Source organism: Accipiter gentilis, chromosome 22, assembly GCF_929443795.1.
Source record: "Accipiter gentilis chromosome 22, bAccGen1.1, whole genome shotgun sequence".
Taxonomy (NCBI): domain Eukaryota; kingdom Metazoa; phylum Chordata; class Aves; order Accipitriformes; family Accipitridae; genus Astur; species Astur gentilis.
Window position 1 is genome coordinate 26,872,059 of NC_064901.1, and position 12,049 is coordinate 26,884,107.

The 12,049-nt window shown below is 37.9% G+C and overlaps 1 protein-coding gene across 7 annotated transcripts in view; it reads right to left on the bottom strand.

The window, feature by feature from the left end:
* The window catches only part of PDHX (pyruvate dehydrogenase complex component X), a 66,752-nt gene that overhangs the window by 15,814 nt on the left and 38,889 nt on the right, over positions 1-12,049 (bottom strand). For all 7 annotated transcript variants that reach the window (XR_007509121.1, XM_049825117.1, XM_049825120.1 and 4 more), the window contains exons 9-10: positions 4,691-4,749; positions 2,138-2,296 (exon numbers count right to left, since the gene is read on the bottom strand). Coding sequence is in view for 6 of the 7 variants with exons in the window: in XM_049825117.1 (XP_049681074.1) it covers positions 2,138-2,296; positions 4,691-4,749 (218 nt within the window). In the remaining variant the exon portion in view is untranslated. The remainder of the gene's footprint in view (positions 1-2,137; positions 2,297-4,690; positions 4,750-12,049) is intronic.

The window sequence follows — 12,049 nt, forward strand, 5'->3', positions numbered from 1 at the left end:
CAAACTGTGAATGAACCTTAGACTGCTGTTACACACATAATTCCTTTAGACATAAACCACTGCCCAAGCCTGGGACTAGGAATGGATCCAGCTGCACCTAAAAAGTGTGGAGTTTAGAAAAGGAATTTAGAAAACAAGGGGGTCTTCTCTGAACCTTGTGACCCAATGGGAGGGTCTCCCCTAACTTTTTTATGTCTCCTATCTCTGGGCAAATAATGAAAAATCAATTCTAACTTGGTTTTCCATTGTATGTTTCTTTACTACCCTTTTGCATCTTCAGTCTCTGTATAAACAATTCTAGTTTGATTGTAACTTGTTTCCTTTGTATGTTTCATCCATGTATTAAGTAATAGAGTGAACCTTGCTATCAAACTTCAGTGAAGTGGCACTTTTATAAACTCCTATTAAATCACTTTTGCTAATACCTTTGATGGTGATTCTTTAAGTGGTCCAAACCACTCTTTTCACAACAAAAGGATACACTGAATTTTATTTTAGGCTTTTATTAATCTCTGAATAATTAGTGAACCAGAAGACAATACCCACGGGAACTGTGTTCACACAATAGGGTCAATATGAGCATAATGTATATATGCAATTGCATTATTTGAATGATGGAAATATGGTGCTAGGATGCACATGACCTGGAAAGAAGTTAAAATTAACATGCAGCAGAAGGGGATATACAAGCAATCTACACAAAGAAAGTGCCTGCCAAACTACAGGGAGACCAGCATAGGAGCAGCTGCAGTTTCAGTTTGTGCCTCCCACGTGTGCATGTCAGGTACATATATATTTCAGTAATTCAGTGAAGAAGTTTAAAAGCAAAATTACGTTAGTGTGTACACCTGCAATCTATGTGACCCAATGATTTTCATATTGAGCAGTGTGATCTACGTTACACACATTCCATTTGAAATGAAAGGGGAATGCTTACTTTATCATACCCCTATTAAACATAATGCAAACATACATTCCCATCATGGGAACTGCAGGACACTGTAATTTATGGTAAGAGAGGTTTGTAATACTGCATCACAATATCACAGGTATTGGGGATGATAATGAAAGCACAACCTATACTGCATTTCTTATAATGCTTTTCTTCTTGTCATTCTATCAATAATCACAGAATAAAGTAACAATCTCAGCTGATCATTCTCCTTGGCTGGCTATTATATTAGTGAAAGGATTTGCTTTCACAACACATTCAACATGAAGTAAACAATATGGACTGGAAAAATCTTAAAAACTTCAATAATGGATGTTCTGTGGCATAACACTTATGTCTTTTTCTGCTACAACTTTGTTGGTTGTTCCCCTCTGCTAACACAGACTATTATTATTTCTGTAGTTTTTGGTAGAATACAAAAATTTACAAAGTGCAGCCTGTGTCTAGTTTTGGGACAGTTTTATGCCCTAGCAGCTACTTCCACTGCATTCCTCAGATACTGCAGGCCTTTGATTAACACTCATTAAATGACAAAAGAAGGCTTGTGTTAGGGCATTTCATCACTCATTCAATTTTTGCCTGCCAAGAAATACTTCTTCTGTGGCTGGTAACAACTGCTACAGATTCAAGTCACTAACTGGCACCGGGTCTATGCAAAATACTGCTCATCAGTCTGAGGAGTTTAATGTCACCTTTTGGGTGACATTCTCAACTGAACTGCATATTGAAAAAATGCAGACAGAAATAAGTGCCATAATGTAACTGCACAGAGTAATACAAGCAGCTACAAGAAAATTTCTGGGAAAGGGTAGGGGGGAAACCTCCCAAACAAACAAAATCTCAAACCCAAAGACCGGAAATACTAAGGAAATTAACATTATCTAGCTTTCTCAGGAGGATTAAAGAAATACAATTATATTAAATTCCAGAAGTCTATACATGTTTATTGTTCAGTCTAGCCAACATTCAACTAAATAATATGACTAAGTTACTGTTAATTAAAAATGAACAGAGTTGCAAAATTAGTAATAATTTTGAAGTCTAAGGAATGCTGAAACTGCTTTAGATCCATTTTGAAACTGCCTTTGTTATCACTGATGTGTACCTGGGTCACGCTACATTTTCTGCTATGAAAAATCTATATAGGTAATATACTCCTCAGACTACTGTACATTTAAGACCTACCTTTGCAGAGGCAGCAATTTCCTTTATTCCCTTGGCAGTAACATCTTTTATGATTGGTGTAATGAGACCTCGGTCTGTTGCCACAGCAATAGAAATGTCAATGGACTGCAGCTGCCTGCAGACTTCTCCATCCCAGGTTACATTCACATCTGGCATTTGCTAGAAGAGAGAGAGTAAAAAAAAGACAGCTGTTAAAAGAACAACAGTGCAATCAATTATCAAGAAAAAGGAAAATCCTTTACGACACATAGTTTGCATTACATAAGACACATACAGGCATTCACCAAAGTAATTAGTGCAATACAAACTGCTGTCTGTAAATGAAGGCAAAAGACTAGGTCACATCTGTCATCAGGACTGCCATGAGCAAGAAAAAAAAAATAAAATCACTGTGAGAGTCTAAGAGGAGATGTACATGATTGGCTTGCATTTCTTTTCTTTTATTTAAACTTACTTTGTCAAATAGCGTGAATGTATGCTCCAGGAACTGAAAATGGCAGGGCAGCCAGAAGGTTTTTGGTGCTGCTGGAAAAAAATTAACAAAAGCCTACAAATTCCTTCAGGAGTCACTGATACCACTTTATGAATGCCCAGCATGCAAAGCTACAAATCAGTGTAATTTCTCCCCCCAAATAAGTCACAGGATCTTGACTTAAAAAACATGGAAATGGACAGTTTTACTATACCTATGTGTTGTTTTCCACTCGTCTCTCAAGCATGACTCTCAACAAAGAAAGGTACAAATAGAATATGCTGCAGGTGCACTCACTGTTATTCAGATGAGGTTCTCCTAAAATTCATCAGATTTTTTTTTTGTGCGGACTCAATTAAAATTGAGATAATGTTTACTGATAATTTCAATGAGGTTTTTAGAGTTTACCATATAAAGCTGAAACAGCTCGGAGGAAAAAAAATACCCCAACATATAGGTGAAGTCTCAGGTAACTGGTCATAGATACTGTGAAGATACTATTTCCAAGATTAGCATTTAGTGTCATTAATGAAATTAGAAATTAGGTAGTTGACTTCACAGTGGAGAAGATATTCCAGAAAAAAGTCTGGGAGGGACACATTACCTCTATCTAAACTAACTCCACTCCTAGAAGTGGTGCAACAGTACACTCAGTTCCTATTCTTCAACACTAGAACGTATATTTAAAATAAATAAATAAATAAATGGTAGTACTCCACTTTGCAAGTTAAATAAACTTCAGGAAAGTCCCACAGCATATGCAGTTGAAAGATGCCTTCAAGTGGGTGTTGTGCAAGTGTGACTCTCTATATAAGGTATCCAAAACAGATGGTAGGGACAAGGAGTTTCTCCTACCAACTTCAATATCATTAGAATAGTCTTAATTTTTGTGTAGACCAGACAGTATTATTTCTCCCATCACTTCAGCAATGAAAGACTCTTTATTCTTAAAGGACTGCTTTAGCAGCTGTTGTTACTAAGCACAACCACTTGTGGATATCAGCCTGGAAGCTTTTAGCCTTATTCCTCTCTCCTTGTTCCAGAAAGCCAGAATTGTTCTAATGGGCTATCATCTGGTGAGCCCACTGGCACATTCACAAAGCTGTGTCCCCCTTAATTATCTTCCTACATGACAGAGATCTTTTCCAGTTAGTGTCTTTTAGTGATCACTAACATTTCCTCCTGAACCTTAAAAATACTGGCCTTCAGACTGGTCAGAGCTCCCACCCATGACTGACTTCAAAGATTAAGTGCAAACTGAATTTAAACCAAAACCACTCCACATCTAAGTGAAACCATCATGGTTCTTTCTTTTCACAAGTTTGGAAGTAAGATTAATTTCACATTATGTTTTCCAAGTGATTATATTTGAGACACTCTGGACTAAGAGGAGACAGTTCCAAAGCACAGGAGTTCTCCTAAAGAAGGATCTCTCAAACCTTTCAGTTTCAAAAAAATTGAGTGGCACTGGGAGTGTTCTTCAAGCAGAGCAATCAACACAAATTGGAAGGCAATGTAACCAGTTCTACCAGCGAGCACGCAAAGAACTTATGGAGACTCTGTAAAGCCTCTGTAGTTTGGCATGGAGTAAGTAGACCCCAATGAAATTTAAGATCTTATTTGTTTCCTGAGGAATTTTTAATTCAAAGCAGAGGTCACTAAGTAGGCCATCAGAATACATCTGAGGTAACACACAAGACTGATATAAGACTTGGATAAATATTTGTTTATAACTGTAAGAGAAAATAAATACATCAGCAAAGAATAGAAGACTTATCTTGCCAATTGCTTTAGGCTGCTGACAAAGCATCTACCATTATCTACAGATGATAACTGTATTAAGTGGATCTTTACTAAGAATTTCTCATTTTTACAGTCCACAGCATAGACAATATAGAGAATTCTACCTGGAAAGCTTAAAAAAACCTGACAATAAGTGATGAAGAATTACAAGCTTTGCTGTGATCGCATTTGTATCTCTAATAGGCTCACCAAATACTTCTCTTGTCTCCTTGGCAGTTTACTAAAGTTTTTGGTTGGTTTTTTTTTTTTTTTTTTTTGGAAGTCAATTATTCACTTACCTTCAGCGTAACTGCAGTTGCCTTGATAATAAAATCATTTACAGATACTTTAATGTCATCTGCAAAGAGAAAAAAAAAAGACAACAATCATTGCTCATAAGATTTGTTAATGTGTGATGGCAAGATTCCAGTGATTCAGCAGATTTGCTTCTTTGAAACATTGCCAGAAAGTAACTCAACTTCAAACTAAAATCATAAGAGCAAGAAAACTTTTCTCCCCTTTGGGACAAAAGGAGCATCATCAAATAAAAGTCTTCTGAGCAGAGATATTCTTGCCAGCTGTTACCAGAAGGTCAAAAAAGCTGCAAACTTCTTTGTCAGACAGGCATATCACCATATGAACACTTACCTCTTTCTAAAACCTAGCTGGTGCCTCTGTATACAGAGCCTTTCAAGGCTAACTTCATTAGGTTAACCTTGAAAACCCTTTTCTACACATCCACACAATAACCCATTCATGTAAAGAAATTTAACTTGGACCTTGAAGATACTCTTTGATGTTGCACTGTGATAACAACAAACCTGTCTTTTCAACCTTGCCCCAGAGGCACAGCTTTCAGTAAATCAAAAATCCTTCTACTGTTGAGCACTAGCATCTAGATGACCCCAGTGGGAGAACCCTATCAAAGATTTCAGCTGGAAGAGATGCCACGTATAAAAGCTATAGTATCATTCCGAGGTCAGGGGGTGGGGGCCAACAACAGAAAAAAGCCACCTACCTACAGCTATATCTGGAATAATATACATTGAATATTGGATTGCTAATGTGCCTGCCTTTCCCTGAAGACAAGAAAATTACTCATTTGAATGATGTCGGTCTTGCCATACAAAACATTTACAGATGGGACCTAGAAAGCTTCTGAAGACCTAGGCACTCTGTCTAGGGGCAACTACAATACCATTTTTTTGGAAAACAAACAACATCCCCCTCTCCCCCACAAACCACAAAGGCTAAAGACATCTTTCAGCTCTTGTTCTATTGCTCTTCTCCTTAATTATGCTAGAAAAAAACCCCAACAAACAAAAAAACCCAACTCATAAAAGAAGTAAAGGCAGGTAAACAGCATCAAGAATGTTTTGGTCAAATCACTGAAAGTTTTTGTCATAACTTGCTTGAAGAACAACTAATTGTGGATCATCACCCAAAGTTATAGTAATAAAAATATTACTTTAAGATTACCAATTCACAATGCATCACTGGTCAGAAGTATTTATGTGACTTTGTAGTCTATATTTCATTGAATTAAAACTGACAGTTGTCTCCCGAGTGATAGAAAACCATATTTTGCTCTCTACCAAATTATTACAGAGAAGTTATTTAATGCACATTGTGCAATGAGTACTTCGCACCTAAGAATAAACGGGCACACAAAAGTGTATATCTCCCTGGGATACCAAGAAATGACAACTCTCACCTCCCTGTGCATTTGTACAAGTGCCTTATCAATGAAAGATTCACACCCATCCATTTTCCAAATTTCGGTACCCCATTCTTTTCTTTCAAGAACTGAAAAGGGATGTGACATCAGGGTATCTATTCACAAAACCACAAACTGCTTTATTACTGCTCATTACTAGCTAGAAAAAAACCCCACTCTCTCCTTTTCTTCTCTTATTTGACATTGGTCCAAACTGAACCTTCTACCTCTAGGATGCTCAAATACATTTCAAGTTGCAGATACCCCAAAAGATCACCTGAAACACTATTGGGACTCATCGTTTCTGTGAAACCAACACGTTTTCTTTCAGATCCACTTTAACTCATTTCAATTATCAGTAAAGCTTCAAATGAAAAACAAGCTTTATTTTTACAAATCATATTGACTAAAATACTGTATTCCAATTACATATAAAAGAATAAACTTAATGTTTTTTTTAAAAAAAGTATACATGATACACATTTTTTCCAGGCTATCATTTAAGGTTTCTCTAAGACATTGCTTAGCTACGGCAATTTAACAGAACCACACCTCAGGGGGACCACTCTCTAGAATAGACCCTCAAGAGCTGATTGTAAGACCCATCAAATTCACTCTCCCAACTCCAGAATTACTTACACTGAAAGCCCCCTGAGCCAACATATTTTCTTCCTTTAGTCTTATTCCCTCTTCATTCCTATTTTCAAGAAATGCAGTCTTCACATGTACAGCAATACATTGTAACAACACATGTATTTCCTCCCATCAATCTTTCAAGCTCTCTTCCTTGTCAGCCTGGATTAGGTTCTTCATCCTTTCAAAAGTTTTGTTAAACAAGCCCTACTTACTACCCAGAAAACTTCAACTTAAAAAGGTCCTGTTACTCTTTCATGACTCTTCAAAGTCATTACTGTATTTTCGTTTGAAAGCAATAACTGATTGATGATTAGTTATCAAAGTCTCAAAGCTGACATAAATGCTGAAGGTAATTTAGAATCCTAAATGGTAGATTTTTCCTTAGTATTACTATCACATGCAGCCTCTGAAAAAATTGATCAGTAAAAAGTTATGACTCAAGTTGAATGAATGTGCTATAATTGATGATTAACTGTGTTTCTCTTTTTACAGCTTCATGATCCTTGTGATTTGGGGTCAGTTTTCTTGGCTGGTGTTCAGACCCCTCTAATAGGCTCGTACATGCGTGAATACATTTGTGTCCTGATTCTGTGAGTAAAAGTCTCTAGATTTCACGGACTTCAGTTAAACCTTAGAACATGCAGCATTTCTCAGAACTGGACCTAATTTGTGCAGGTTAAATAAAGACACAGCAATGTCAGCAATAGGTGGCCCCAGCTTTCATGCTTTTCTCTAAATGCTTCAATAAAGAAGAACAAAGCACTCAGTTTCTCAATCAGTACAGCAATAAAAATGTAAATTAAAACTATCCTGCTATGCTATGCTGAATGCAGAGTTCACATGGCTTCGGAAAACTATCATTTGAACCTGAACCTATGAGCTTTCAAACCATGATAGCAATGATAAAGCTTTAGAACAAAACTTGAAGTGTCACATGTCACTGCATTAGACCTATAATAAAACACTCACTTTTCATTATTGTGGTAATGTCTAAGACAGCATAAACTATTAATCCTATTTCTACTACTTGGTGTAATAATAAGGATACACATCTAAAAGCTGAACTATGAGAACAAATGATTTAAATGGTACCAGAAAAAGACTAGCTGAACACCAAAAGGAATCCATATGACATTGTTTATGCACCTTCCTCTTGTGTAGACAGCTGTATTCTTCCATGAATGTCTTTCATAACAAACTTTGGCCTTTAGGAAAAAAAAAAAAGTATAGTAGTAGGAAAAAACCCAAACCTAAACCAAGTGTTTCTCTCATTATAAAATAATGGGCCTTCATAATTTTTTACCCAAGTACCAGACTTAGTACCAGGCTATGCGATGTACGTGTGCATGTCTCCTTCAGCAAACAGAACTTCACTACTTGCTCATGCAGCCTGAACAGTGTGGAAAATGAGACTTCATAAAATTGAATGAATGATGAATGAAAATTAAATTTATGAAGTGGCAGAGATTAACCTGTGTGCCTGGAACAGTATCCAAACTTTGTAACTATTGAAGAGTCAAGTTTTGTAAACAAATAAATGATTCCTTCACCAGCATAATTAGCTAAACCTATCAAAAGTAATCAGTATTTTCCCAATTCGATTTGAAAAGGGATCTCTCCTCTAAAAGACTGAAAATTAATTTAAAAAGCTATGCCTAATTAGTTTGGGTGCAACTGATAAAGTAGACATCAACTGATCTCAACTAATTTCCAGCAGATAAACACAATAGATGTCATGTCATTTTAGGCAGAGATAAGATATTGTCAATTCAATAAACAGTATCGCTAACCTCAGACACTAGAAGTAAATATTATTCTTTACGAAGAATATTCCACATTTTATAGAAACTTAAGACCAGAAGAATCACTTACAGATATTGCGGTCAATCATACTACCTGATCTTGACTACTTTATCAAGTTCTGCCTTAAAACCAGATAGATTTCCTGAGAAAGTTACTCTTCCTGGACAGCTGCAGCCAAACCTCATTTCTGAGTGTATCAGAATTAGAGCTCCATGGACAAGCAAGAAATTGAAGGCAGGCATTGAGCCCACCCAGGCCTGTTGTCTCCCTTCCCCTCAGCTCCTGCTTCCTACTTTCCAACATCACCTCAATTGTACTTGTATAATTGTTGTACAAGTCTGATGCCAAAATGTATCAGTGGATTGGGACAGCTTAAAATAAATCAAGTTTTGGCATCAAAGGGAATGAAGGTACTACAGAGGAAGAAACATAACAGCACAGGTTTTCAACTGTTTAATCCAGCTTTTCTGTGAAGAAAAATATCTCCAGAAATCTAAAACCTCTGCAAGTAGCTTAGGAGATGAGATGGAAGATGTGACTGGAAAAGGAGAGTGAATTCATTCATTAATTTTTTCCACAGCTAACCAGACTGGCGATGGAGATATGACGGAGATATGACCTTGCTGAAAAAAATACAGTCTTATAAGTGCAAATGCTCAACAATTCTCTCTCTGATCTGATTTCATTACAGTACTTTAAATTCTGGTTGAAGAAGTGTATTTAATTGAAAATAGCCTTAAATGTGATGGAAAAAAGAAACATTATATTACAAAATAAATTTTTCCTCAGGCTTAAATATCTCAGTCAAAAGATATAATTTTTAGAAAATCCTCTAGCTTAACATGAGTTACTGAAGAGCAAAATGCCCTAGATTATTACAACTCTAACCTACTCAGCTGTAAACCTGGCTTGATCAAATTATAGATGTCGAAGTTTTATGGAAACATTTGTTTCCATATTTCCGACACTGATATTTATAAATAGATTGCATTGTGTTGGCATCCTCTTTACAGAATATTAAACCAGCTACGGGGCTGGGGGGGGAATGTTAGTAACTGCAGGTAATTCCAAGAACTGACCTAATATAAAACAATGCTTTCCTGAAGAGTTTCCACAACAAGTTTTGGTTTAATACCTTCATGAACTAGGAAATTGGAGCCACTTCCTGTAGAGAACATTAAAATCAGTATCTTGATCAAATATTTCTAAATATAAAATTTATTTAAATTAAGAAGATGATGATGTTAAAGTAACAAAAACTTTCATACAGGTTTTTTTACATAAGTCCTTAAACAAAAAGACACTAAGCAAACAGCACTTTTGTGATATTTTGCATGAAAATGAAGTACCTGCCTGAAGAGTGTTCTATTGAAAAATCCTCTTTTTTTTAAAATACATCCAGCTCCCCAGGTATACACTGAGCATGACATCATATGGTATCAAATATCCCCTTGGGTAGTTCGCTTCAGCTGTCCTGGCTGTCCCCCCCTCCCAGCTTCTTGTGAAAATTAACTCTATCCCAGCTAAACCCAGGACAATGTCATACTTACTTTCTTGAACTGAGATTTGGGAAGAAGATTCTAGTCTGCATAGTTAATTTTGAAACTATTAAAACAACCTATTGCACAGTACACTCAGCTTATTTTAGCAAAACCAAAAACAGTCTTAGCAAAAAAAACCCACCCCAATCTTAGATTATGACCTTAAACTTCAAGAACTTTTTCTAAATAAGTCACTTCAGTGAATACAAGTTGAGACAAAGAGGGAAAATTTAATTTCTTAATCTTATACCTAAACATTTCTGTATAAATAAGACACAATGGACGCATTATGAAAATTGGAATTTACACTTATAATCTATATATAGAGAGAGACTTATAGCTTTTAATCCAATTGTCAATGTATATTTTAAAACCATTCAGTTTTATATGGGACATATTTCTATTCCAACAGCTTAAAGCATTCTATTCCAATAGCTTTAAGCATATATATATATATATAAGTTTCAGTGAAGGACATAACCCTGCCTCCTTCACATTAATACCATTGCTTTGCTTTCAAGAGGAATTTACCATGTACTGGTGTATTGGGTTTGTGTGGCAAGGTTTTGGTAGTGGGGGACATGGGGTTACAGGGGTGGCTTCTGTAAGAAGCTGCTGGAAGCTTCCCCTGTGTCCGACAGAGCCCATACCAGCCGGCTCTAAGATGGATCCGCCGCCGGCCAAGGCCGAGCCAATCAGTGATAGTGGTAACGCCTCTATAATAACATTTTTAAGAAGGAAGAAGAAGTTGCTGGGACAGAAAGAAATAGCAGCCAGAGAGAGGAGTGCGAATATGTGAGAGAAACAACCCTGCAAACACCAAGGTCAGTGAAGAAGGAAGGGAGGAGATGCTCCAGGCCCCGGAGCGAAGATTCCCCTGCAGCCCGTGGTGAAGACCCTGGTGAGGCAGGCTGTCCCCCTGCAGCCCAGGGAGGTCCACAGTGGAGCAGATCTCCACCTGCAGCCCAGGGAGAACCCCATGCCGGAGCAGGTGGGTGCCTGAAGGAGACTGTGACCCCGTGGGAACCCCGCGCTGGAGCAGGCTCCTGGCAGGATCTGTGGATCTGTGGAGAGAGGAGCCCACAGAGCAGGTTTGCTGGCAGGACTTGTGACCCCGTGGGGGACCCGCGCTGGAGCAGTTCATGAAGAACTGCAGCCCAGGGGAAGAACCCACGTTGGAGAAGTTTGTGGAGGACGATCTCCCATGGGAGGGACCCCACGCTGGAGCAGGGGAAGAGTGGGATGAGTCCTGCCCCTGAAGACGATGAAGCAGCAGATAACGTGTGATGAATTGACCATGAACCCCATTCCCTGTCTCCCTGCACCGCTGGTAGGGGGTAGGTAGAGATTCCGGGACTGAAGTTGTGCCTGGGAAGAAGGGAGGGGTGGAGGGAAGGTGTTTTGAGATTTGGTTTTATTTCTCATTACCCTACTCTGGTTGATTGGTAATAAATTGAGTTAATTTTCCCCAAGTTGAGTCTGTTTTGCCTGTGACAGTAACTGGTGAGTGATCTATCCAGTCCTTATCTTCACCCACAAACCCTTTGTTATATTTTCTCTCCCCTGTCCAGCTGAGGAGGGGGAGTGATAGAAAGGCTTTGGTGGGCACCTGGCATCCAGCCAGGGTCAACTCACCACAACTGGCTCGCATGTACTAAAAACTCACTTTCTTTCCTCACCATGGATAAAGCCATTCTCACCCAGAACTTGAGAGGCTGCATTAGCTTTCCTTTTCCAGTAAATACATCAAAGAGGCCAGCAAAACTAAATTTTAACATTGTACTTAGAAGGACAGAGCATGAGTGTATTTTAATTTGAAGCCTTCCCTATTACCTTTCACACAAATAATTTGAGAGTTTAACCATCAAGAAGCTAAATATTGCTGCAATTGGATGGAAGGAAACAAAAACCAATTGGACAATGCGTAATCCTGTGTTAAATTGCAGTTGTCTACAGAGTGT